Source organism: Phasianus colchicus, chromosome 1, assembly GCF_987193195.1.
Source record: "Phasianus colchicus chromosome 1, bPhaCol1.hap1.1, whole genome shotgun sequence".
NCBI classification, from domain to species: Eukaryota; Metazoa; Chordata; class Aves; order Galliformes; family Phasianidae; genus Phasianus; species Phasianus colchicus.
Genome location: NC_143436.1, coordinates 85,304,537 through 85,328,358, shown reverse-complemented (window position 1 = coordinate 85,328,358; position 23,822 = coordinate 85,304,537). Strand labels below are relative to the sequence as shown.

General features: G+C 43.7%; 2 protein-coding genes across 4 annotated transcripts; both read left to right on the top strand.

The window, feature by feature from the left end:
- Nucleotides 1-267: 267 nt before the first annotated feature.
- ILDR1 (immunoglobulin like domain containing receptor 1) lies at nucleotides 268-17,870 on the top strand. The gene is made up of 8 exons (XM_031613064.2): nucleotides 268-651; nucleotides 2,980-3,150; nucleotides 4,649-4,798; nucleotides 6,330-6,449; nucleotides 6,597-6,743; nucleotides 10,775-10,906; nucleotides 12,565-13,391; nucleotides 14,011-17,870. Exons 1-8 carry the CDS (start codon nucleotides 300-302, stop codon nucleotides 14,050-14,052), a joined length of 1,941 nt encoding a protein of 646 aa, XP_031468924.2. The 5' UTR covers nucleotides 268-299; the 3' UTR covers nucleotides 14,053-17,870.
- Nucleotides 17,871-19,115: 1,245 nt separating this feature from the next.
- On the top strand, nucleotides 19,116-22,291 carry LOC116242445 (apovitellenin-1-like). 3 transcript variants are annotated; one of them, XM_090150848.1, is made up of 4 exons: nucleotides 19,116-19,270; nucleotides 20,694-20,796; nucleotides 21,150-21,306; nucleotides 21,844-22,291. In XM_090150848.1, the coding sequence occupies exons 2-4, from the start codon at nucleotides 20,736-20,738 to the stop codon at nucleotides 21,941-21,943; spliced, it is 318 nt and encodes a 105-aa protein (XP_090006974.1). In that variant the 5' UTR covers nucleotides 19,116-19,270; nucleotides 20,694-20,735; the 3' UTR covers nucleotides 21,944-22,291. The 3 variants fall into 3 exon arrangements, with proteins under 3 accessions (XP_090006974.1, XP_090006979.1, XP_031469073.1); XM_090150853.1 differs by lacking the exon at nucleotides 21,844-22,291 and adding an exon at nucleotides 21,673-21,718 and having other exon boundaries at nucleotides 19,117-19,270; XM_031613213.2 differs by having other exon boundaries at nucleotides 19,136-19,270; nucleotides 20,697-20,796.
- Nucleotides 22,292-23,822: the final 1,531 nt, after the last annotated feature.

The window sequence follows — 23,822 nt, the reverse complement described above, 5'->3', positions numbered from 1 at the left end:
GGGTTTGGATTTCGGGTGATCCTCTGTGGAGGCAGGAGCTGGGCTCGGCGATCCCTGTGGGTCCTTTCCAACTTGGGTATTCTGTGGTTCCCCCCAGTAGAAACTGGAGTCGTGACGCAGGGCTGCCGCTGTCAGGGAGGGCTCCTGCTCTACAAGGCAAAGGGTCAGAGCCCTTACCCTCCCCTCTGTGTACTTGGGGAGTGAAGCTGAGCACACCCGCTGCCGCCTTCCAGCCTCCAGGTAGCTGCCCTGCCACCCGAGCATAGGCTGCCAGCCAGGCACAACCTGTGCGTGTTTACATGTCTACCGATAAACACGCATCCTGGAGCAGGTTTCTGAAGTTGGGAAGCGGCGTCCTCCCCGCTTGCAGCAGGGCACGAGAGCGGAAGGGCAGGAAGGCGCACCTGCCCATGGCAGAGGCCTCGCCACGGGCCCGGGAGGGGAGAGAGGGAGCGAGGGGAGGGGACTGCCGCGGGCGGCGGCGCCCGGCTCTGGGACAGGTGCCACGGGAAGAGGAGGGCCTGTGGGCGCGGCGGGGTGGCCTGTCGCGACGGCCCCGGGCGGGAGGAGGAGACCGCGCCATGGCCCGGTGCGGGCGCTGCGGGCGGGCGCCGCCGCTGGCCTGGCTACTGCTGGCCTGCCTGCCGGCCGGTGAGTGAAACCGCGCGGCGGAGCGGGGCCGGTCCCCGCCCCTTGACACCTGTACGGAGCGGGGGCCAGGAGGAGTCCTCGGGGTGAGGGCGAGGGGAGCGGCCGGGATAAGGGGCGGCGGGCCGGCGAGCGACTGCGGTGGCCCGCCTCGTTTCCTCCTGGGGCAGGTTTTGAGGCGCCTGCCCCAGCCCTGCGCCTCGCCCGGGCTATCCCGAGGCAGCATCGGGAGGGCCGATCCGCCCGTGGCTTCGTTACCCCGAGAGTGAGGCCCGTGTCTGGCCGAGGAGGAAGTGGCCCCCTGCTTCCTGGTCGCCTCCCGTGTCGCCTGTGTACTGCCAGGTTGGTTTGGGCCTGAGCGCGGGAAGACACACAGCGGTCCCTTCTGGCTTGTCCACAAGTGCCCGAGCCGCCTTACGATCTGATGTGACTGCACCGCTTCAGTGCTTGCTGGGTGTGCATGGAAACCAGAGCTGCCCTCCGTGTCCAGAGGTGGCCTTTCTTCCAAGCTTTGCTTGGTTGCTTGATGGCTTCTGATCTCCTGTAGGGACCAAACTGATCGTTTTGCTTCTTGAGTCAATGGTATATTTGCTGATGGTGTAGCTTTAAGCACCAAAGAGGGAACCAGTGAATGAAGTGAAAAATACAGAGGTATGCCAGTTGATTGTCTAGCTTGACAGCAGCATTTCTGTTTGATGTACTAGCTAAAAATTGGCTTCACCGGTTCTAAAGGTCAGTATCTTTTTCAAAGTAGGTCAGAGATATGAGTTAACAGTAGCTTGCTAGGTTGGTAGTCCCAGATTTGTTCTTTCCAAGCAGGAAAAAGAGCATCATGCAGGAGAGGAGTGTCATTCAACCCTAGGAACCTATCTTAGTTTCACCGTTGTCTTGTGTGGCGTTGGCTGGGAGGCTATATGAAACACCAGATGTACAGAGACATCTGACTGTCCTCCAGTGGGAAAAATGGGGTTTTAACCTCATTAAAAAGTAAGGAACTTGTTGTTCAACTCTAATTCTTGTGTAGAACAGAGCTAATGAGAGAAGATCTCTTTCAAAAAGAACTTTGTTTTCTGTAACTGAAAAGCGCACAGTTGAATATTCTTGTCTGAGAGGTGCTGCTATGGAGAACATAGAGAAAAGCTCAGAAGGTCAGAATATTTATGGGAAAGATCTGTTTGGTTGCCAGTGAGATTGAGGTTTTGCCAGCCTTGAAGATTTGGATTTTGGTTTGGTTTCTTGTGATTTCACACAGAAAAATCCTGTGTATGAACTGCTTCACAATGAAAGCTGAAACAAAATGTGTCAATGTACAGTGCCATTAAGTAAAAGTCACTGCAGCTACCTGTCAATAGTCACCCTGTCTAACTACAGCACAGTAAAAAACAGCCTTCATTTTGTTAGAATTTTGCACCATTGCTACCATTTCTGTGTTTAAGCCTGTGTGTATTTTATTTTTCAAAAAGGTCTTGGACTCAGTTTACCATGATTAGCAAAAGAGTTTGCTCTTATCTGCTTTGAGTTGGCTGGCCACAAGTTTTTTCTCAAATCAGAAACCAAGCAAGTACTGCATTAACATTATCCAGCTGCAAAAATATGTGTTGAGACAATGCTGCACCTCTGCAGCTATATGGTGGAAACTGGATGAGCTTATGTTTGTCAGGAGTGTACTCCATGCAGCCTAATAGGGCACTGAAAGAATGATGCTTGCAGGTGTGATCCAGATGTTATATATTCCCTTTTTCTTTGTTCTCATCCTGAACATGAGATTATAGGGAAAGACTTGGAATACAAGTGCTAGCTCATGATTCTTTTGGTAATTTCCGACATTCCCTTTTCCTTCTCTCCTTCCCTGTTTCTCATGCTCCCAGGCTGGAAGCACCTAGCACAGCACCACAAGCCTTTCCTGTTTCCTGGGATATGTTCCAGACAGGGCATCTCCTACACTCACTCCACACTATTTGTATTGCCTTATCAAAAGCAAGTGGTGATAACTTTTCTGTTGTTAATGACAAGTACGGATTAATGTATTATCAAAGTTTAAACAAGATAGAGATGTTTCTGAGTGTGACTAAAATAAAGCATAGCTTATGAGAAACTTCATAAAACCTGACTGGATGTATGCAGCTGTTTGGATAGACAGTGCTGTGGAAGTTGTTATGGATGAGTTCTAAACATACACAGTAACAACTTTATTAAAAAGAGGGTCTATAGATGCAGATCCTGTGTGAGGCCACAGGAGGTGTACTTCAGTTGCTGGTCTCATCCAGAGTGAGAGTTATGCTGTGATGTCTGCCACTGTTGCTTGACTGCCTCCTATGTTCTCTTTTGCAGGTTGCCTCTCCCTGCTGGTGACAGTGCAGGACACTGAACGTTACACCACCTTATTTGCCAGTATTACCCTCAAGTGTGACTACAGCACTTCAGCCCAGCTGCAGGATGTAGTGGTGACCTGGCGCTTCAAATCCTTCTGCAAGGACCCCATCTTTGATTACTACTCAGTCTGTGAGTATCAGGCTTGTCTCCCAAGGGATTGCTCTACAAGGAACAGGGAGGCAGACTTACTGGGGAATATGGGTTTTTCCTGACCACAGAGTAGGTCAGGCAGTGGTGTTTTCCCAGGATCCAAGAAAACAAGATTGTGTCTGTGATTTCCTTTGCAACGTCAAGACTTTATGCTACTGTTTCATAGAAATCCCAGCCAAAACAGTTTGTCCTCTTTGTCATCAAATCAGAAGGCAGACAGATTCAACCATGTTTTACGTGTGTCAGACTTGGCAGTCTCATATTTGAAAACAAGGGTCTTGCAACATGTAGACTTAATGATTACATGGGAGGCACTAGTTTTGAAGCTGGAGACCAGTGACTGTTACTGATCTTAGGCAGAAACATGCTCTTTGGAGTGCAAGAAGGCTCCTAAGCAATAGTATTTAATACTAGTGGCAAGACTTTATATGCAGATATTCTGGTGCTTGTTGCCTTGTTTCAGGAGTGTTTAAGATGGTGTGTTTGAACTGGCCAGCCTTAGCTTAATTACATATTTAAGAATGAAGACCCTAGACTTGTTTGGTGTCTTGGTGCTTAAATTCCATCTCTGATCTCTGGATGGGTTGGATAAGCATGTTATCTATAGCCAAGTCTGCAAACAGGTGAGTCTGATGCTCTGCTGTTCCCAGAGTAATGTGGTTCAAACTCATAGTCCCCAACAAGGATAGAAAGCACGAAGGTCATGGTGTTTGCTTAGGTGGATCTGCTCTTCATGATCCATTGTAAACACAGCCATGTTTTTGACAAAGTTTGTCCTGTCTTCTCTTCATTGCAAGTCCTTTACAGACAGTGCTAAGTGCCTGTATCAGTAGCCTCCACGAATCTCAGTACCCAGATGCCTGACAACTCAATCTTTGGTTATACTGTGAATCTCTTATAAGAGTATTAGACAGAAATTGCCTTTAGTCTTTCACTAGTGTTATTTGGTCTCTATACAATATAGTCCTATACAGGAATTGGGCTGATGAGTTTTCCTGTCTTTAGGAGCCCCACAACATATAATGTAATAGAGAAGGGAGAGGGAGGCAATCCTGCAGTGGTTTTTGTGTGTCTGGAGATACTTTTTGTTGTTAAATAAACAACATATTTTATTTTGCTTCTGTTCCAGTAATTCTTGGAGTTCTATGACTCTTTTCCTTGCAGTTTGTTTTTGCACATGGTCCTGCCCTCCCACTTACCTTTCTTAGGTTCTTTGTGCTGTTGTTCTTTCAGTTGTGAGCACAGGAACTCCTCTCAAAACAGCTCTCAAAATCTCTGTCATTCCTGTGGCCCTTCTTCTTTTTTGCTTTTAAGCACTCCAAAGCAACTTATCCTTTCTCTTCTGAAGCCGTGCTTTGTCTTACTGAACAAAAGCATGTGCACATGTGCATTCAGGAGTTCTCTGCTGCTTACAAGGGATAAAAATTGGCCCTTTGAAATAATTTTTTGCATCTCATTTGATGATGTTTGCTTATAGCGTATCAAGCCAGTTTAGCACTTGGCCAGGACCCGTCTGATGACTGCAATGACGTCCAACGAAAGGTGCGCATTGTCATCCAGAAATATGGGCAGAATGAGCCTGTGCTGGGTGTTGACTACCGGCAACGAAAGATCACCATCCAGAACCGTAAGTGACTTGGCCTCACAGGCAGGCAGTGAACTATCCAGTACGTGGGCCTACTAAGCAAAGGAAAGCATAAATATGGGTAATGTTATCTGTGGCTTATGTATTCTGTGATGTGGCAATGGAAACCTAGGCAGGTCTAGCAGTGGGCCCAGGAGAACATCATGATGTTCAACAAATCCAAGTACAAGGTCTTGCACCTGAGTCACAGCACCCCCTGCTATCCGAACAAGCTAGGAGATGAAAGAATTGATCACAGCCCTGCCGAAAAAGACCTGGGTGGACTGGTGGATGGCAGTCTGGACATGAGCGAGCAGTGTGCTCTCGCAGCTCAGAAAGCCAGCTGTATCCTGGAATGCATCAAAAGCAGCATGGCCAGCAGGTGGAGGGAGGTGATCCTGCCTCTCTGCACTGCTCTGGTGAGACCTCACCTGGAGTACTGCATCCAGATGTGGAGTCCTCAGTACAGGCGAGACATAGATCTGCTGGTGGAGGGCCACAAAAATGATTCAAGGGATGGAGCACCTCCCCTGTGAGGACAGGCTGAGAGAGCTGGGGCTGTTCAGCTAGGAGAAGTCTCTTCCCAGAAACCTGAGAGTAACCTTTCAGTATGTAAAGGGGGGCTATTAGAAAGAAAGGGGTAGGCTCTTTAGCAGGATCTGTTGTGACAGGACAAGGAGAATTATTTCAAACTAAAAGGGGAGATTTAGATTGGGTACAAGGAAAGAGTTTTTTGCATAAAGGATAGTGAAGCGCTGGCACAGGTTGCCCAGAGGTGGTGGATGCCCCGTGCCTGGAGACATTCAAGTTAAGGCTGGGCGGGGCTCTGAGCAACCTGATCTAGTAGGTGTCCCTGTTCATTGCAGGGGAATTGGACTAGATGACTTTTGGGTGTCCCTTCTAACTCAAGTGACTCTGTGTGTGATTTTGTGAAAAAGGGTTGTGAAGGGCCAGGTCCCCGGTCCCCTACCTGGCCTAAGAGTGTTGGAGGCAGTACAAGTTAAGGCTGAGTTGAGGATACCCCAGCATTTTGCTGAAGAGTATAGATCAGCTGAGATGTTCACAGGCCAGAAAACAGTTATTTCCTTTAAGAAACACTGCATAGTTTTATAGGTGTGTTATATGCTCTGTCCTTGGAGCATAGCTGTTGCTGCTGCAAGAGAGTTAGTTACTGAGATGTCTGGCCTAATGATTACAGGAGTTTGTGTTCCAAAACCAGTGCTGGCAGCTGGCAGAGTGCTTTTTAACATATATGACCCAGCAACACTCTAGTGTTTTATTGCACACAGAACTAATCCCACTTCTAAGTAATGTTGCCTTCCAGCCACACAAAGAGAAATAGGGCTGGCAGTCAATGCTATTCACAGAATTTGTCAGTGGTCCTAAAGAGGATTGTCTGAATGTGATGGCTACCCTTGGGAAGAGGATATGCAATACTCGATATTGCCTGCAGGCAAGAGGCCTTCTTAGAGTAGGATCTGAAAGGAGTGTCAGTTTCAAATATTCTGCTCACCTCTCAGTCCTTCTCCCACAGGGGCAGACCTTGTAATCAGTGAAGTCATGTGGTGGGACCATGGCGTATACTACTGCACTGTGGAAGCACCAGGAGATACCTCAGGAGATCCAGACAAAGAAGTTAAGCTAATTGTTTTACGTAAGTTCCTGTTGCCTAGGCAGCAGATATCTCCTCCTGTTCTTTTCCTCCCCACTCCCAAGATTTCTCCAGTTCTGGAAAGGTGCTTGATAAGTTACCGTAACCAGGTACGCCAGGATGCTCTTTTTCTCTCCATTTCTCCCATAGACTGGCTCACAGTACTCCTCATCATCCTCGGTGGCCTCCTCCTCCTCCTACTGATTGGAATATGTTGGTGCCAGTGCTGCCCCCAGCATTGCTGCTGCCACATCCGATGTGTCTGCTGCCCAACCCGGTGCTGCTGTAATGAGAAAGGTGAGATGCAAGGAAATATGTGTCCGTTCATGATTTCTGTCAAGACAAAAACCTGATGCAGTTTTGAGTTCCACTTTCTCCCTCCAAGTTGAGTGTCCATATAGACTGCAACATTTCTTTGAGTGACGATGTTACGTTTACGACCACCTTACTTGAGATTAGAGAAGGGGATGTGATTCCATTTTGCATCCATGTGTCCTACTTTAAAAAATTTGTCCCTACTGACATCTCACTGCCAACTTCTCACATGTCATCTTCCAGGGCACAGTCACTGGCCTTGTGTAAGTAGCTCAAGACTGTTTTTTAACCTGTCTTGTGGTTCTTAGGCCTGTGCACATAAGAGAAGCAAGTAAGCGGATGCCTTGTCGTTACAGTGATGTTATTGTAAGGCCTAACCTTCAAGTATGTTGCTCTGAAAGGTACTTGTATAAAATTTGGATTTCTGTTTGCCATCTTATTATTTTTAGAGCTGCCCTTGTCACAAGAAAAAGGTATTCTCTCTTTGGGCTTGTTTACTTTTTTTTTTGAGCAAGGGAGGAAGTGAGAAAGAAAGGAAAAAGGCTTATCATAGTGGTCAACACTACAAATACTTTCTGAAGATTTGAGGCTCAAGAGAAACTTTGTTGTATGCAATTTTTTGCAATAATAAAGATTCTGTAGCCAGACAGTGTTCTGTTAATATGCCAGCCAGGCATAGTATTTAAATTTTGACTGCTATGGTTGTTTAATCTCTGTGGTCCTGTAACTGTAACTTAGGAGTGACACAAGGTGGAATACCCCCCCCCCACACACACACACACTTCATACTATTTGATAGGAACAGAGTTCATCAAATGCATTTACCTATCACTGGATTCTTCTGTAGATGCTGCAAGGAGAGAACTTGTGAACAGGAGCTGTGTTTCTTTTTAATTGCAATTAGAATTATTTGGATTACCTTGGGTGTTAGTAAGCTCGCTAACAGCTGAAAGAGGTGACTGTGAGAGTTTTAGCTTTGTGCTTAATCTGCTTAGCCCTTGCAGAGAGCAAACAGACCATCTCATTTGCTAAAGCCAAACTCAAGCACAACAGTTTCTTGGAATTTTTTGGTTGTGTGGTGCCGAGGATGGAATGGAAGTGAGGATACAATGAACATTTGGCAGAGAGCTTGCGTTCCATGAGAGGAAGGCAATGGAGATGAAAGATTTGCACCTCCAGACTTTCTAGTTCTCATTGAAGAAAGGATTTTGAAAATGCTTTAACTTTTTAAGGGGAATTTCTGTGCTGTAGGTAGCAATGGCACTTTCCAGAGTGCTGCTTTTGTCTTTCCTGCCTTCTGCTGAGGATAAATAGGAGAAATTCTTGTGGGTTCCCAGAACCTCTGCCTGCTCACAAGAGAAGGTACAGAAGGGTTCAGCCTCCTTGGCAGATTCCTTGCTGGAATCTGTGAATATAATTTCCATCTCAGCTGCCTGCCCTTTTGATCCACTTTGCAAGGAATCCTTGAGAGATTGCTCCCCTGCTCTGGTTCACCTTCACTTCATCCTGCTTCCAATGGACTTTTTTAGCCTCCAGGAAATGAACTGGAGACTTACAAAACAGAAGGCTGAGGCAGTAAACATCTTAAAAAGCAGTTCTAAGGAATAACAGTTCCGTGTAATTGAAGAGAAGACAAAAGTCGTCAATTAAATTGTAGAATTACAGCATGAGTTGTCATGTGGATGATTTTTCCCCACTTACTCGCCACTAGAGGGTAGCCTAGATCTGTTGAATGGGCTTAGGGTATGCTGAGGCGGGGTAACTCCGTGTTTTAAGTCGGGTCATCAGCTAACATGATTTTGAACCTTGTAATTGAAGTGAATTGTTTGGGTAATTCAGAATTGGTGTTACAGACATATTAAGCATGCCCCACGGGGCAAGCCAATTACATTTCCCATGGAAAACTCCAAAAAGCCTGCTAGTATAGATATTGTGGTAAATACATGTATGACCTCCTTCTGTTCCTATTAGTTCCTTTTCTCCTGCACGCTTCTTCCATTAATGAATTGGAAAAAAAAAGATGAGGATAGTAAAGAAATTCCAGGGATAATTCTGCATTTGTTCAACTACAAGGATAGATCAGAGAACCATAGGCTTAGGATGGCTGATGCTAGTGGCTACCTTCATACATTAAAGAGAGAGGAGCCTGTAGTGCTATAAGTGTGCCTTTCACTGCTGAGCCTCTCACTGCTCAGGTAGGACTGCATTCAAAAGTCAGAGATGTGCATTCCACAGGTGCAAGGACATTCTGAAGATGATAACCAAAGGATAGGGCCTTTATTTTTACCTCTCTTTATTGTCTTTTTTCACTCTTCCTTTCGAATTTAAAAGCTAAACTGGTGGAAAATTCCTTGGAAAGAAAATAACGAAGCATGTTTTACATTAAATGCTTGAAAACTGCTACCTCAGGCCACAACACTTTGAAGAAAAATCAGTGTATTAGGATTAAAACTCCTGAAGTCTCCAGCTTTGTAGTTCCCTATGTTTGGAGCCAGGCTGGGGAAAGAATCGAGTGGAGAACAAAGTGGAGCTGTGTGAGCTGTGGAGAAAGGGAAGGATGTGCTCAGAGGGAGTGTCAGTCCCTGTTGTGCTACAGATGGTGCTCTGAGTAAATTCAGTGAAACAGTTAAAGGAGTACATACATGCAATCTGTTTAATAAATGGAGTGCTACATGAAACCAAAGAGTTGAGACCCTGAGAGTACTCAATGTAAATGCTGCTTGCTACAGATTAACTCAGGGGATAGAATTAATTGGAGCTTAGCTGTAGCCAGGTTTCTTAAAGAAAGAAGGCTTGTGCAGCCAGCCTGTGTATCCCCAGTCTCTTCCCCTTCAGTAACTTTTAATTTCATCAGCTAATTTCAGACATTTATTAGAGGGGTAAGTGTCTCAAAGGCAATTACATGCTTAACTGTTTGCTGAAATGTATGGGCAAGAATGTTCTGTTAGTGCCTTATGGAGGAGACTGCAGTAAAAGACTGCCTCTTTTGAGATTCTAGATAAGCCATGTAAGAGAATTTTTGCAAAAGCCCCAGCTGCAGAAGCGTTTCACCCAAATGTGAAAGACAAACCACTTGCAGAATTTACTTGTAAAACTTCAGTTTTGATTGTTTCTGGTAGAAAGTGTAAGGCTTTTTTTAAGATGTTTTAGCTTTCTCAAAAAAAAAAAAGAGCCAGCAATGAGTGATGGTTTTTAAGGCAGAGATGGTGATGTTGTCTTTGTAGGGGGGAGGTGCTCAAAAAAAATTAAGTTGGATGGAAGCATGACTCCACTGGTAGCAGACTGGAATTAGTGATGGAAAAATGGTGACAAAGTGGAAATTTCCACTGAGTTTCCTCTTCTGGGACACTGGACATTGCTGTTGAGAACAGGACGTTTAGTTTGTTCACCAGTTTGACCACATTGTCTGAAGGGATTTAATTTTTGCAGTCATGCAGAGGTAAATAGGAGAGAGACAACAAGAGCAGCTAAAAGACTAGATAGGAAGAAGGCGGACAATGCATCTCTGTGTGCCCTTGTTTGTAGAACAGAGAAGAAACTGTTTTTGTGTGTGGTGTGGAAGATCTATACAAAGCCTACATGAGAAGAGCTAAAAAGGTCTTGTTTAACTGCAAGGAAAGGACTAATGGTGAACTGAAAGTTTTAAGAAAGAAAACATTGTGGTATGTCTTGCTGTATGAAACATTTCCCAGTTGGCCATATCTGTACTCATAGTGACATGGCAGAACACAGTAGGTTATGTGCTGTATATGTAATCCTAGTGCTGTTTGTTCCTGGTTCCTGGAAATGTACGAGGCAGTAACCCTTTTCTTCAGTTTTAGGTACATTTTGGAAGCTGTACAACTGTTTTGTTAAAATTTCCTGTGCTCTATTTGTAAGCTTTGTCTTAAGTTGGAGAGAGCTTCTCATTCTGTGATCGCATTCAAAGGTTAGAGTCTATCAAGCAAAAGGGTATGTGTTCTGCAAGCTGTACTCTAGGCATAGCTACTCAAAGCTTTCTTCTTCTTTTACAGTACTGGAACGGCATCGATTCATGAAGCGGGCTCAGGCATTTGCACCGTGGATGTTACCTAACATGTTCTATGGAGGTGCTGATAGGAACTCACAACTTTCCTCTTATCAGCTGAACCCTCTACTGCAACAAGGTGAGACTACAGTCATTATTTCAGAGAGAAATAGGAAAGAGAAGCAGGTAACTTCTCAGGGAGCTTCAGCAGTGAATCTTTATCCTCTCCTACAAAGAGAGAAAGATGTTCCTAGCATGACTACATGTCCTAGCATGACAGCTTTGCTTCATCTGCAACAGACTTTAGACTTGCCTGTGTAGGTGAATACAGCATATACATCTTAAGTGTCTCTCTAGGCTCAGTGCTGGGTGAAGTAGTTGAATGCTAACTAAGGTGTATCTTGTGCTACGCCACAGTGACTGCAGGGTAAATATACCCAGCTTATCTCGCTTCACGGGGTGGAAGAGGGTACTGTGTCTTTGTTCTGCTGTGCTGGTCACGGTCAACTCCTTATATCCAAAATTGACATGAGAAGTGAGGTGCAATTTGTTTGAGTTCTTATCAAATGTCTGGTCTTCATACAATTGAGGGCAAACTGCCTTCTGTGCAACATGCGGCACACATGCTGCAAAGAATAAATCTGGAAGAATTTACTAGATATTCTGCCTCAAAATTACTTGTATTAGTTGTATATATTTTTGAGTTTAATTGAATAAGGAAGATAGAATGTCTGAAGTCATAGAGACAGAAGCAATAGAATAAATTATTACCAGCAATATTATTTAACCACCCCCAAGAACAATAGCAGAATTCAGCATGACTTCTCATACAGGATTTTTTTCGTATGAAATTAGCTTTTCATCACTGAACTGCAGTCACAGGTTTACAGTCTTAACCACTGTTTGAGGAGTTTGAAAGCATCTCAAATGTTAGATTTAAGGTGTTTGAGTATATACTTTGTTAACTCTTCAGTTAATTCGGCAATTGGTTATTTTTCCTAGTCAGGGCCTCGGTTCACTTTATAAAGATCTGTGACTGAGCTGTCATCAGTTAAGATGGAATGCACTTCTCAAAGAAATACGTGGACACACTGTCAGAATGCAGTGGACAGTTAAGTTCCTTAGACTGTCACTTAGCTTTATTCATGTCACATATTTGAAATTTTAGAGATGCTGAGTGGAAGGGAACTCTAAGGTTGTTTAGTACTCCCTCTTGCTCAAAGCAGGACTATCACTAACTTCAGTTACTGTGGCTTTGTCCAACTGAGATGTGGAAACCTGCAAGGATGAAGAAAGATTCCATGATTTCTCTGGGTAACTGTTCCAGAACTGCACCAGCTTCACAGGGGAGAAACTTTACCATTTTCTACTTATATCTGTACATATATTTATATGCGTGTGTGTGTTTATGTGCATTTGCATTTTTAAAAAAATCTTCTTTTGCAGTATTGATTCATATTATTTCCAGTTCAGTAAGATATTAGAGTAAAAAAAAAATGAGAAAACCACCAATGTGTGGGAAAACTTATGTTCCTCTCTCCAAATACTCATTCCCTGGTGTGCTGGATGACTTAATTTCTTACCTATGTGCTGGTCAGAGCACAAATTGTGGCTGCAACATACTTGTTTCTGTACTTTGCATCTTACCTTCTGTGGTTGTGGCGCTTGAAACCTGCGCAGCTCTTACAGTGAGGACTCAGAAGTGAGACTCAGAGGAGATTTAGCGAAGGCCATTAGCATAGAGAGGCTCGCTCTTTTGTTTTTCCTTACCGCATTCTCCTGTTATTTAATCTTCAGATGTGTCTCTGCAGAACAGTCTTCCACTGGTACAGCCACAAGCTCGACTTTCCCCTAACAAAGGTGTTTTGGACTATCTGGAATCTGAAATCCAAAACTTTAACCCGTCACAGCCCCGGCCACCCTCCAACCAGCGGCAGGCAGTGCAGCCCAGCTTACTGTCCTCCCTGGGCAGCGACATCATGCAGCGTGGCACAAATGGTCTTCCTCCTCTCACTGGTCACGTTTCTTCCTCCCATGGGAGCAGCAACTCCTCACGTCCACAGAGAACTACCCGCAGCCCCAGAACTTGGGACTCCATAGCAGAGAACAGGAGGGAAGATCGGAGGTGGCCCTTGCCTTCCAGTGAAGATTCTCACTCCAGCTACAGTCGGGAACCCTGGGACAGGCAGCGAGAGGACCATCCTCCAAGGCAGAGGATAGGCGGCTATGATCACAGGCCCCAACATTCCAGGCGGGATGTGTCACCCACCCGCCAGACTGAGAGGGGAAAAAGCAGCAGCAGCAGCTGCAGTTTCTATTCAGAAGAGGCCAAGGAGCACTCCAGCCACCATCGTGGGCGGAGACAGCAGCCTACAGTGAGGCGAGAGTACCAGCAGCACACCAGGAACAGCAATAACTCAAGGCACCGGCGGCACAGCTACTCTCCCCCATCTCGACGGGGATCATGGAGCTCCTCAGAAGAGCAAATCCGTCTCCCAGCGACAAACCGCAGGCGGCACAAGCGGTCTCGGGAATGGCCAGAAGATAAACCTCCCAGTTATCGCTCACTAGAAATCATCCCAGATCGGGACAGCAAGCACAAAGAGGGTGCAGGGCCACGCTCGGTGAGTCAGCTACCTTTTTTCTTGCAGTCACAGGGCAGAGATGGGTTCTGGGGGTGACAGTGAATGTCAGTTACTTTTTGCGGCCTGATGTCTTTCTTTCAAAAGAAGGGAAAGAGTATTGAGTACCTTAGGAAACTGTGGGAAATGCATGTTCTTTCAGGCCACGTAGAAGAGAGTGGCTTGCTAGCTGCAGCTCCTGAGGACTGGACATGCATTATATGGGGAGTAAAGATTTGCTGTTCACAGCTCATCTTATCAATTTACACTGTGACTAGATGTCAAGCAATGTCCCATGCATGAAAATCTTAGTATCCAATTGCTAGCCCTGAAGCTAGACTGTATGTTCCTCCTTAAAAAATGGAGTTTTTCAAAAACAACAAAAGTAACAGAATTAATTGTCCATTATCACCTCTATTTTACCAGGTGGCTGTTTTCTCACAGGGCCATATTTTGCATGTTACAGTTTTCCCCTCTGAGTTTTGGAAGGCAATGTAATTTTAGTCCCAGCTATGATGTGTATATTTATGAATGGTTTTGTTTCAGTGCTAAGAATATGTAGGAAGACACTTGATTTTCATTTATCTTTCCTTGTTCCTGAATCTTTTATTTTCTCCTGCAGGACAGAGGAAGTTCCTATAGTGCAAGAAGCATTGTCATTTAATGCCAGTACTGAAAGAACGAAGATTCACACTGGACTCTTTCAAGCTTTTTTTTACTATATAGTTGGGTTGACTACTTTTGATTGAACCAGCAAAAGAAAAACAAACAGAAGATGAAACTGCTTTTGAAGAAGATATGTCTAGTGAACGTGAAAGCAATATATAACCCATATTTGTTCCTACTTTGATTTGGAAACTTAGGTTTGTGATGGGCTGAAAACATGCTATTGGATACAGCAAATTTTTTTAATAAACTGTATTCCCAGAGATATCAGTTGCTTTTGTTAGGTACTCTGACACTACAAGGAGGGCAGTATATAGAATGCTGATCCTTTGCACACCAGTTACTGGAGAAGGGCTCAGATAATCACAGAGATGTAAAGTCACAGGACAATAGAGTAATTTACATTGAAAGACACCTCTGGAGCTCATCTGACCCAGTCACCTCAGAAGTTGGTGTAGAGAGGTGTAGCATTTCCTTTCTGAGGCCCTCTATTGTATTTCAGAATTATTTGATGCTTGCTGCTTCTGCCTGACTATTCAGTGTAAAGTGAGCAGTTCCTCTCCTTTGTCCCTGATCCCAAACAGCATAATTCCAGTGTTAGAAGAATTTAGAAGCCTTACTAAGGGCTCACTGCAATCTGCAAATAGCCAGCTTCTCTGCCCTATACTGACTGAAAACCCTGCTTTGCATTAAGCTTAGACTTGGTACCTAAAAAGATGTTTGTTCTAGTCTTTAACACAGACTTGAATTTATTTGTAAATGTAATGAGCTAGATTTACCAAAGCTTGGTCATCCCCACAGGAACTGAGCATATTATGACTACTATCTCTCGTACTGTAGACCAGAACTTCCTTCAACTCTAGGAAGCATAATTTTGATGGATGTATGTTTCCTGGGCCATATATTCATTTTATGTTCTCCCTTTGCCCTCTCTAACATGTATTATATACATGGGGTGGGATAAAGGGCTCTGAAAAGGCCTAACAATTTTTACTATTGTTCTCTTGAACTTTACCCTGACACAAATCAATTCTGAATACGTGGTGTATCTGATCTTATCTAGATGGCAGGGTTTTCTCATCCTTTCCCTTGCAACTTGAATGCAGAATTCCTTAAGACTACCTGCAAAGGAGAAAAGCTTGCCATTTTTCCTTGAGGTGATTCATCCATCCACTGTGATCATTTAAAATATACTGGAAAACTTGATGTTCTCTGGGTGCTACAGTTACATGCTTGGTGCATGCATGGGAAACAGGCTTGCCAAAGACATGCTTGGATTCAAGAAACTCATTTGTTGACATGGAGCTTTAGGAGCATCTTGTGAATTATTTTATAACTCTGAGACACTAGAGTTTGGCCAGTGTCAGTTACTGTACTGTCCAGCTTATTTCCCAGCCAGTGCCATAGCTCAATTCCCAAGGTAGGAACTCTCTCAGACAGCAAGAAAACTGCATGTAACAGCAGCAGCAGTTGTAGCATGAGCATGTCATCCAGAGGGACCTGGATAAACTGGAAAGATGGGCCGTTGTGAACCTAGTGAAGTTCAACAAAGCAAAGAGCAAGATTTTGCGCTTCAGTTGAGATAATCCCAGATATAGATACAAACTGGGAGAAGAAATCCTTGAGAGCAGTTCTGCTGAGAAGGACTTACGGGTGCTGGTTGATGGAAAACATAACATCAGCAGTGTGTGCTTGCAGCCCAGAAAGGCAATGGTATCCTGGGCTGGCGATTGTCCTCTTCAACTCTACACTCATGAGGCCCCAGCTTGTGTACTGCATCCAAGTCTGGGGCCCTCAGCACAGGAAAGATGAGGAGCTTTTGGAGGGGGTCCAGTGGAGAGCCATGAAGATGATCTCCTATGAAGATAGGCTGAAAGAACTGGGCTTGTTCAGCCTGGAAAGGAGAAGGCTGTGGGGAGACTTAATTGTGGCCTTCCAGTATTTAAAAGGAGTTCATAAACGTGAGGGAAATCAACTTCTTACACAGGTAAACAGTGATAGGACAAGGGGGAATGGTTCTAAACTGAAGGAGGATAGATTTAGATTAGATGTAAAGGGGGAAGCTTTTTACTTAGAGAGTGGTGAGGTGCTGGAGCACATTGCCCGGAGAGGATGCCCCATCCCTGGAGGTGTTTAAGAGCAAGCTGGATGGGACTCTGGGCAACCTAATTTGGTACTTGATGTAGCAGCTGGCAGTCCTGTCTGTGCAGGGGAGTTGGAACTTGATGATCCTTGAGGTCCCTTCCAACCCAAGCCATTCTATGATTCTACAATTCATGCTAACTGCAGAGGTTGCACTTTTTGGTCTAAATCACACGTAAGAGCTCTCCATCTTCATTCATTACTGCGGTTCCCATATTTGAGTCAGAATGACTACCATAGGTTGTGTGAATCTGTGCATGATGTGCTGTGTGAAGTCTGAAGAGTTTTATCTTCATCACGTTTGAGCTCCTCTTCAATAACTTTGTTCATATTCATAGAAACATTAAACATAACACTTCAGGGAAAACTGATTATATCTAAGTCTTAATTCTGTGACTTAAAATTGCAGACAGAAGTAGATTAGGTTATCCAGCAGGAAAACTGAAATGGTGCCAGTTTGGTAAGATCTGGTCCACAAACCACTGTGCTTCGTAAAGCACTGATTAGTGGTCTATGAAATAATTAAAAAGGAAATATATGTACATGCTTTGCAACTGCAAGCAGACAGAAAAGTAGGAAGGAAACAGGCTACTCTTTGAATACATATCTCTATTTTTAATTGGCTAAAAATGAAAGCCTGTGCAATGGCACTGCTCAATACTATGTAGACTTTATTTAACAGTGAGAGTACAAGGCCTTTGACTTTTTAAAACAGAGAGATTAAATTTGGCAGCTTAAATACTACACAATGAAAGAACAGTAGAAAATAGTTAAGCTTCATTCTTTCTAGGTTGTAATTTACTCATTTTTAATTTTTTAGCCATTCCAAAGGGCTGATGTTTGTGTGTCACCCATTTGTGATGAAAGAAAGAAATATGATTTCATTTGTGAGCTATTTTAGACTTTTGTTTCTTCCTGCTATGCAGATGAGGGAATATACCTTGCACCTAAGAATGAATTTTGTGTATGAAAGTCTCTAGATAGCCACTGGAGTTATCCATGTTAAAATAAAGAATAGGTGACTATGGCACATGGAACAGATGAGGAGATTCATGCTGCTAATGTCAGCTGCTTTCCATCTCAAACCAAAGATTCATAAGAAAGATAAAAGAACTATGTATTTTTTTTTTATTTGATTAAAAAAGGATTGCAATACCTGGCTTCCTTGCTTATTTGCAGAGCATTCTGCCATTCCAGGAATGAAGGGCAAGGACTGCATCTTGTGCAATCATCGATTTGGGCTTGGCAATTGCCTGTTTGGCAGTAGAAAGCACTGAAAGGCCCTGTTGCTACCTATGGGATTGCATTCATGACAGCACTGGGTAAAGTTAGACAAACTTAGGAGGGATAAAAGTTACCATAACACAAAGCTCTTCAGAGGTACATATTACTACGTAGGGCAGCTAAATTCCCTTTGTTTTACTACCTCAGGCAGCACATCACTTTAAAACACACCCTTAATATGGCCAAAGACTGCCATTTGTTGACCTGACTTAGAAGAGAGATGACTCTTGTGGTTATATTAAATACCCCAAGTAATGACTGCCTATTGCTATTTCTGTTAACTTGAATGCCTACAATGTGTCTTTTACTGTCTTATTACTTCAGCTTTACAAGTAGGCGGTAGATCTGTAGAGTCTCCTAATGATTGTAGAATCTGTAATTAAAATATGAGAGAACTTCAAACTCTTGTTGTTCCTGTGTGTTCTTCCTAGACCATAAATTGCTTTTTAGTGTTTACATGAGAAGTGGAACTGAAAATTCTTTGTTCTGACTTCTAGAAGTAACCTTGTTAGACATCAGTAATAATTTTCAGCTGTCTTATTCTGCTTCCATAGGGATTTTTTTGGATCAATGTTCATGTTTCAGGTGGCTTTTTCTTTGTTTTTTGAAAAAAGAAGATATGTTTAATAAATACTTCACCAAGAGAGTGGAAAAATTGTGTGGGAGGCCATGGGCAGTCCTCTTTAATAATGTGACTTCAGTTGTATCACTGCTGCAATCACTGATTTGGCTGCCATATCTGTAAAAGGGAAATGCTTACTGTTTGGTTTACAATACACAAAGCTCCATGAAGAAAAGTCTTTTAGAAGAACATGTTGGGTTGATAAAGATACTGTTTAAGCTTTTTGGAGTGTCCATCTGTTAGTTGAAAGTCATGTCAGTGACTTAGTAGGTGACTAATACTACTTTATGTCACTGACATAAGATAGTTTTGTTGGGTCTCACATTGCAGGTTTAACGTACGCCTCATGCCCACACCTCTTCCTCAGCTAATGCCATTTGTTGCTCCATGTTGCAAATTTTCTGCCTCCAGTGTTCAATGGTTGTATGTGCCAGATACTGATGGTTGGCCTGACTGAAGACCTAATGGGCACTCGGAGATTGAGCTATGGGAAATGCACATTCCACAGCATGGCACAACTGAGTGGGTGCAGTTCCCCAGGCAGTCTGGAGAGAAGTTATGCTTCCCCCGTGCAGATTTTGACATCTGGCTGAGATCTGCACTCATCTTGTCAGCCTGTGCAAAAAGGCTTGGCTATGGGGAAAAATGAATGGCAAGAGCACATGCGGTGCATATACCTGTGTGCACCAGTTGGTTAATACATTTGTTGGAAACAGAGGATGAAATATGAATGAGCATAATAGCCACAAATAATTTGCAGCTGTCAAAGCAGTCAGCTTTCAACATGAGCCTTCCCACAGGAACAGTGGGAGCAAAAATCCGTCCAGCTCAAGCTACAGTTAATGTGGAATTTGCTCAGTTTATGAAAGGGTCCTCCATGACATGGTTGCCAGAAAATGTAGGGGGCTCAGTGACCCAGGAGCTGCCTTCCACGTCTCCTGTGCTCAGGTCAGACTGACCCTCCATTACCAAATCCCAACAACAGGTCCAGAGTCCTACACAGCTTCTTGTCCTTCCCGCTGAGCTGAATCTGCTTGCAAAAGAGCAAATGAGGAAACAAAACGGGACCTTTGACCCTTCATTATCTCTATATTAGTTCTGTATAAATGCTGGTGTCTCAGATGAGCATCACCCTCAGCTTCAGCCTGGGAGAGAGCAAGCAGGACAGGTAAGAACTGCACTCTCTGCTCTGGGTGGTATGGACCTTGGGACATTGACAAGTGAGTGAAGGTGGCCTGCTCCACTTTTTACAAAGCGTGGACCCTCCTCATGCTCCCCAGCATGGAATATTGCTGAAATGGAAGAGGGAGGGAGTGGACTGATGATGAGTGATGGAAGCTCCATAGGACACTCATAGCAGGGTCAAACCCATGGTTAGGGAATCGCAGAGTTGCAGTGTTGGAATATACATGACTTTTACCCAGCTGCCCTGCCCCATAGCGGCTTCAGGCTCTAAAGTAGGTCAGATCCCCTCTTTACAGTCCTGGGAAGCAAATTTATGCCTTTTGTCTACAAAGGAAGAAACTGTACCTAGGATTAAAAATCAAAGAAGGGTAGTAACTGAGCAACTGCTGCTAGTCAGCAAATTCCTAGTGAAAATGGAGTGGTAATTTTGGGATGTAATCCGTGCATAAAAGGAAAAAAAAACTAGATATACACTGCCTCACTGTGGAATAAGAAGCGCTGGCTAGTGCCACTACTTGGAACAGGATTTAGCAAAGTATTCATACAGAACAGGTGTGCAACTCTTTTTGCCACTGCAATTCCTAGCACTGTTTTTATCATGTTGTTCTGACTGATGCAACTCAGTAGTTCAGCCTATAAATCAATTTTAACTTCTAACTTTCACACATCTTTCTAAATGCACAGTATTTGAAAAGTTTGTTTAGATGTAATGTCATCCTTTCAATGTACCAACTTTTCAAGAGTTTCTCTAATTCCAAATTTTTCAATAGACAGTAAAAAGGATGTTGGATGATGGTGAAGTTTGCACTTATTTACTTCTGATAACTTTTTCTGCCTGGGTTGCTCTCTGCTTCACTTATCACAGTGTGGAAGAGACAAGAGAACCTGGTTGGGTCTTTACTCAACTAGAGCAAGACAAAGTACTCAGATCACTGTGTCATTCAGGTGATCACTGCATGTGATGCATTGACTAGCATAAGATTCCTTACAGCCATTTACAAAAATTCAAGAAAAAAAAACCAACAAAAACAAAACTGCAGCATGACTATTTCAGTTATACCCCTGTATGGAAGAAGCCTTTTCTGACCACAGTGTTCACAGTGTTTGCTCCTATGCTGAAGCAAGGAATTTTAACTCTCTTACAAAAGAAATAACTTTAGACATCACATATTTCTTGGAGCTCTGAAATCACAAATATTCACTGTGGATATTTGTGATTATATGAATAAAAGGACATGCTCATTTTTGTGCTATATTTGCCTCACTTCTTAAGAAGGGCATCATATTTCCTGTCTTTTTTTTTTTTTTGAATTATTATATATTGGTTAGGTTTTTCTCACAAACCTGATGTTTAGCAGACAGGATATTTTTCTAAAAACAAACAAAATATTGTATGGTTATTCCAGCAGGTCTCTCAGTGTACAAGGCTGAACTGGTACCAACAAACCATGGTGCAATACAGGGCACTGGTGATAGCTCTGATTCTGCTCCTTAGCACCACTGTCCCCGGTAAGTCTGAACAGCTTTTGAGATGGGTTCTCATTGCCCCAGAGAAGACTATCCCATCCACAAAGTAGGACAGAAACTCAATAACACAGTTCAAAACCATGAGCACATACTGCTTCCTAGAGTGAAAGTAGGGGCTTGGTTTGCAAATCATCAATACTTGGTGCAAATACTCTGCCATGTCAGGTGATTCAGGTGCCCAGAAATTAGTAGTGAAAATTAGCTGGATGCTGTTTGCTGAGCAAATTCTTTGAACCTGAGAATTTTGCATCATTTCCCACTGTCCCGGGTAGAAGATATCAGAGGAACATGTGACTGGAGAAGCCTCATGGTTTTTTTTGTCTCCTCCCTCTCAGAAGTGCACTCAAAGTACATCGACAGAGACCGTCGTGACTTGATGGTCATCCCTGATGCAGCTGCAGCTTACGTCTACGAAGCTGTGAACAAGATATCCCCTAGATTTGCTCAGTTCTTGCTGGATGTTTCCCAGACTACACCAGTTTCTGTGACCAGGTATGGAAAAAATTTCTGTGCTAGTGTTGCATAGCTATAGGTGGAAAAGGAGAGGGAGGAGTGGGAGAAAGAACAGATTACTCAAGTATCTATATGAGGGGTCCCAAGGGACAGTGAATGCATGGGTAGGGGTGGGGTAGGGGGCAATGACTGGTAGAGTTTCAGCCCCCTGGAAGAGGCTGAGCAGATGCTGCGGTGTTGGCTGTGGGGAGCTGAGTACTGAAGGTGCCAGCAAACGCTGATGGCACTCAACTCAGATTATAAAATTCACTCTATCTGTAAATATGTATTCCCTAAAGAGAGGGAGTTTCCTTCCGGAAGGAAAAGCATGACAACTCAGGAGATAAAGTTTTGCCTAACTTACAGCAAATACAGACTGCCTACTCCTGCCTTCTGAGGAAAGCACCTCTAGGACTGTGGAGGAGCTCTGCACTCAGTGACAGGCAGTGCGAAAGAAGCTTGATAACTACTGCAGACAGAGCTTACTCTCACTCCCATACGTATATATCTCACCACGTATGCTGTTGTCTCCTGCAGGAACTTCCTCATCAGAGAAACAACTAAACTCACTATACTGGCAGAACAGCTGGTGGAAAAAATAAAGAGCATTTGGACAAAAGTGCGAGGCTACTACTAGTTGGAAGAAAAGTCAGTGTTCCCTTAAGTGAGTGGGTATTATCCTGCAGTGTCCTCTTTCCCCTTGCCTCTACTACAGACCAAGATCAGTCAATAACAAAGAATAGATGCTCCTGTTAATGCGACTAGAGGGAACCCAGCATCAAAGACCAAAGGATGGATGACATCTGCTGAGGTTTCCCCTGGAAAAAAAAAAAAAGAAAATAGAAAAAAAAAAAAAAAGGCTGCTGGGCACTGAGGAAGGTAATGAGATTGCAGAGTTCTGCTGTAGCCAAATCTTGAAAATTAATTCCTCCTGAATGACTTGGCCATTAACCCTCTAATAAAAAAATGTCAGTTGTTACACTTTCTTCAGTTTCCTACTTGAATTCCTACTGTTATAAAATCACATCCAACTCTGCATCTCATTCTGCTGAGAAAGTGGCTGTGATTCACAAGAAGTTGTTGCAGTCTATGTGAGAAAACCCTGACAGTACAGGCACATTTAACTAAGCTCAGGTTCTTGGCAGATGGGAGGATGGGATGGAATGACAGCTTGAACATCTTTTGGGGTCACCACAGCATGGCAACCACAGTAGGGCAGCCATAACCTCACATTATGAAAGGCCATGAAATGTTGAGTCCCACTAATTGTTCTCCTTGTTAGGTAAGAAGCAAGCGGGTGCACATGTATCAAATATCTGAAGATTTCAGATCATTTGAGAAGTGCCAGTAAATGGAAGTGTGCATCAGTTTGATCAGGACTTTGAAAGCATGTTTCATCACCCGAGCAGTGAGTCTACTGATCAGCCTTTCCAAAGGAGAAGGGAAGGAAAATCCCTCCTTAGCTTCAGGATAAAGGGTGATCAATTTATGAGAGGGACACCTGTGCTCAGAATGGTCTACGAAGACTTGAAAGGTCCTTGACAGCGTTTTGTAGCTGTGCCTCATCTCAGATGTTCACATCGGTAAAGAAATCTGTTCTATTTCATCATCAAAAGGCTAAATAACAGTCAACAGCTGTATTTCTTCCAGTATCTCAGTGCCATCCTCCTATGGGCACTAGTGGGATAGCTTTCCTAACTCTATACACATAGTTCTAGCTTTGTATTTTAACCAGGACTCCACACTTTACAATGGTGTTTGTCTATCTCAAGAGACTATGCATTGCCATTGATGTGCTTCAGTACTTGTATTGCTTGGGCTACATTGTGGTGGGGAGAAAAAAGTTCTCATTGAGCAGGAAGGCTTCCTCCAGCTTGAAGCACTGGATACTGAAAATGTGTGTGTCCACTTTCTTCCTTAATGGTTAGAAAGACTTACTGCCAGCAGTACCCGATTCCCCAGTGACCTGATGGACCGCTCTGAATTTCCTTTTCCAAGGGCTATCCTCCTGAGAGAAGTTTGTCATAACATAGACATTTTCCAGCTGTTCTTCTTTTGGAGCAGTTTGATAGCCTGTGAATAACACATGATAGTGCTCCTTTGGAGAGATGAGACTCTCATGTATTAGGATTGGTTTGTTTGTTTGCTTTCTAATTACCAGTGGGATCTGCTATCAATGTAAATTTGCACTTAACAAGTTGCCTTGCGTAAAAAAGTTCATTTCACTAGTTCTGTGTCTCCGTGGGTGCTTGGTACCACGTACAGCTGTATGTGTAAAGCACTGTGCAGAGCAGCAAACTCTTCCACCTTCCGTTGCTTCACTGCTTCTACAAATCTCTGTTGCAGATTTCTCTGTTGCTGTGTGTTCTGCTTAGACTAGCTCCTCTACCCTGGTCACGCATCAGTACACACATGCATAGGTATTGCATAAATGCACCTGGACTTTAATGAAGATTCAGAAAAGCACAAAAAGTTTGGGCTGACAAGCACATTTACCACATGAAAAAGACAGAAAC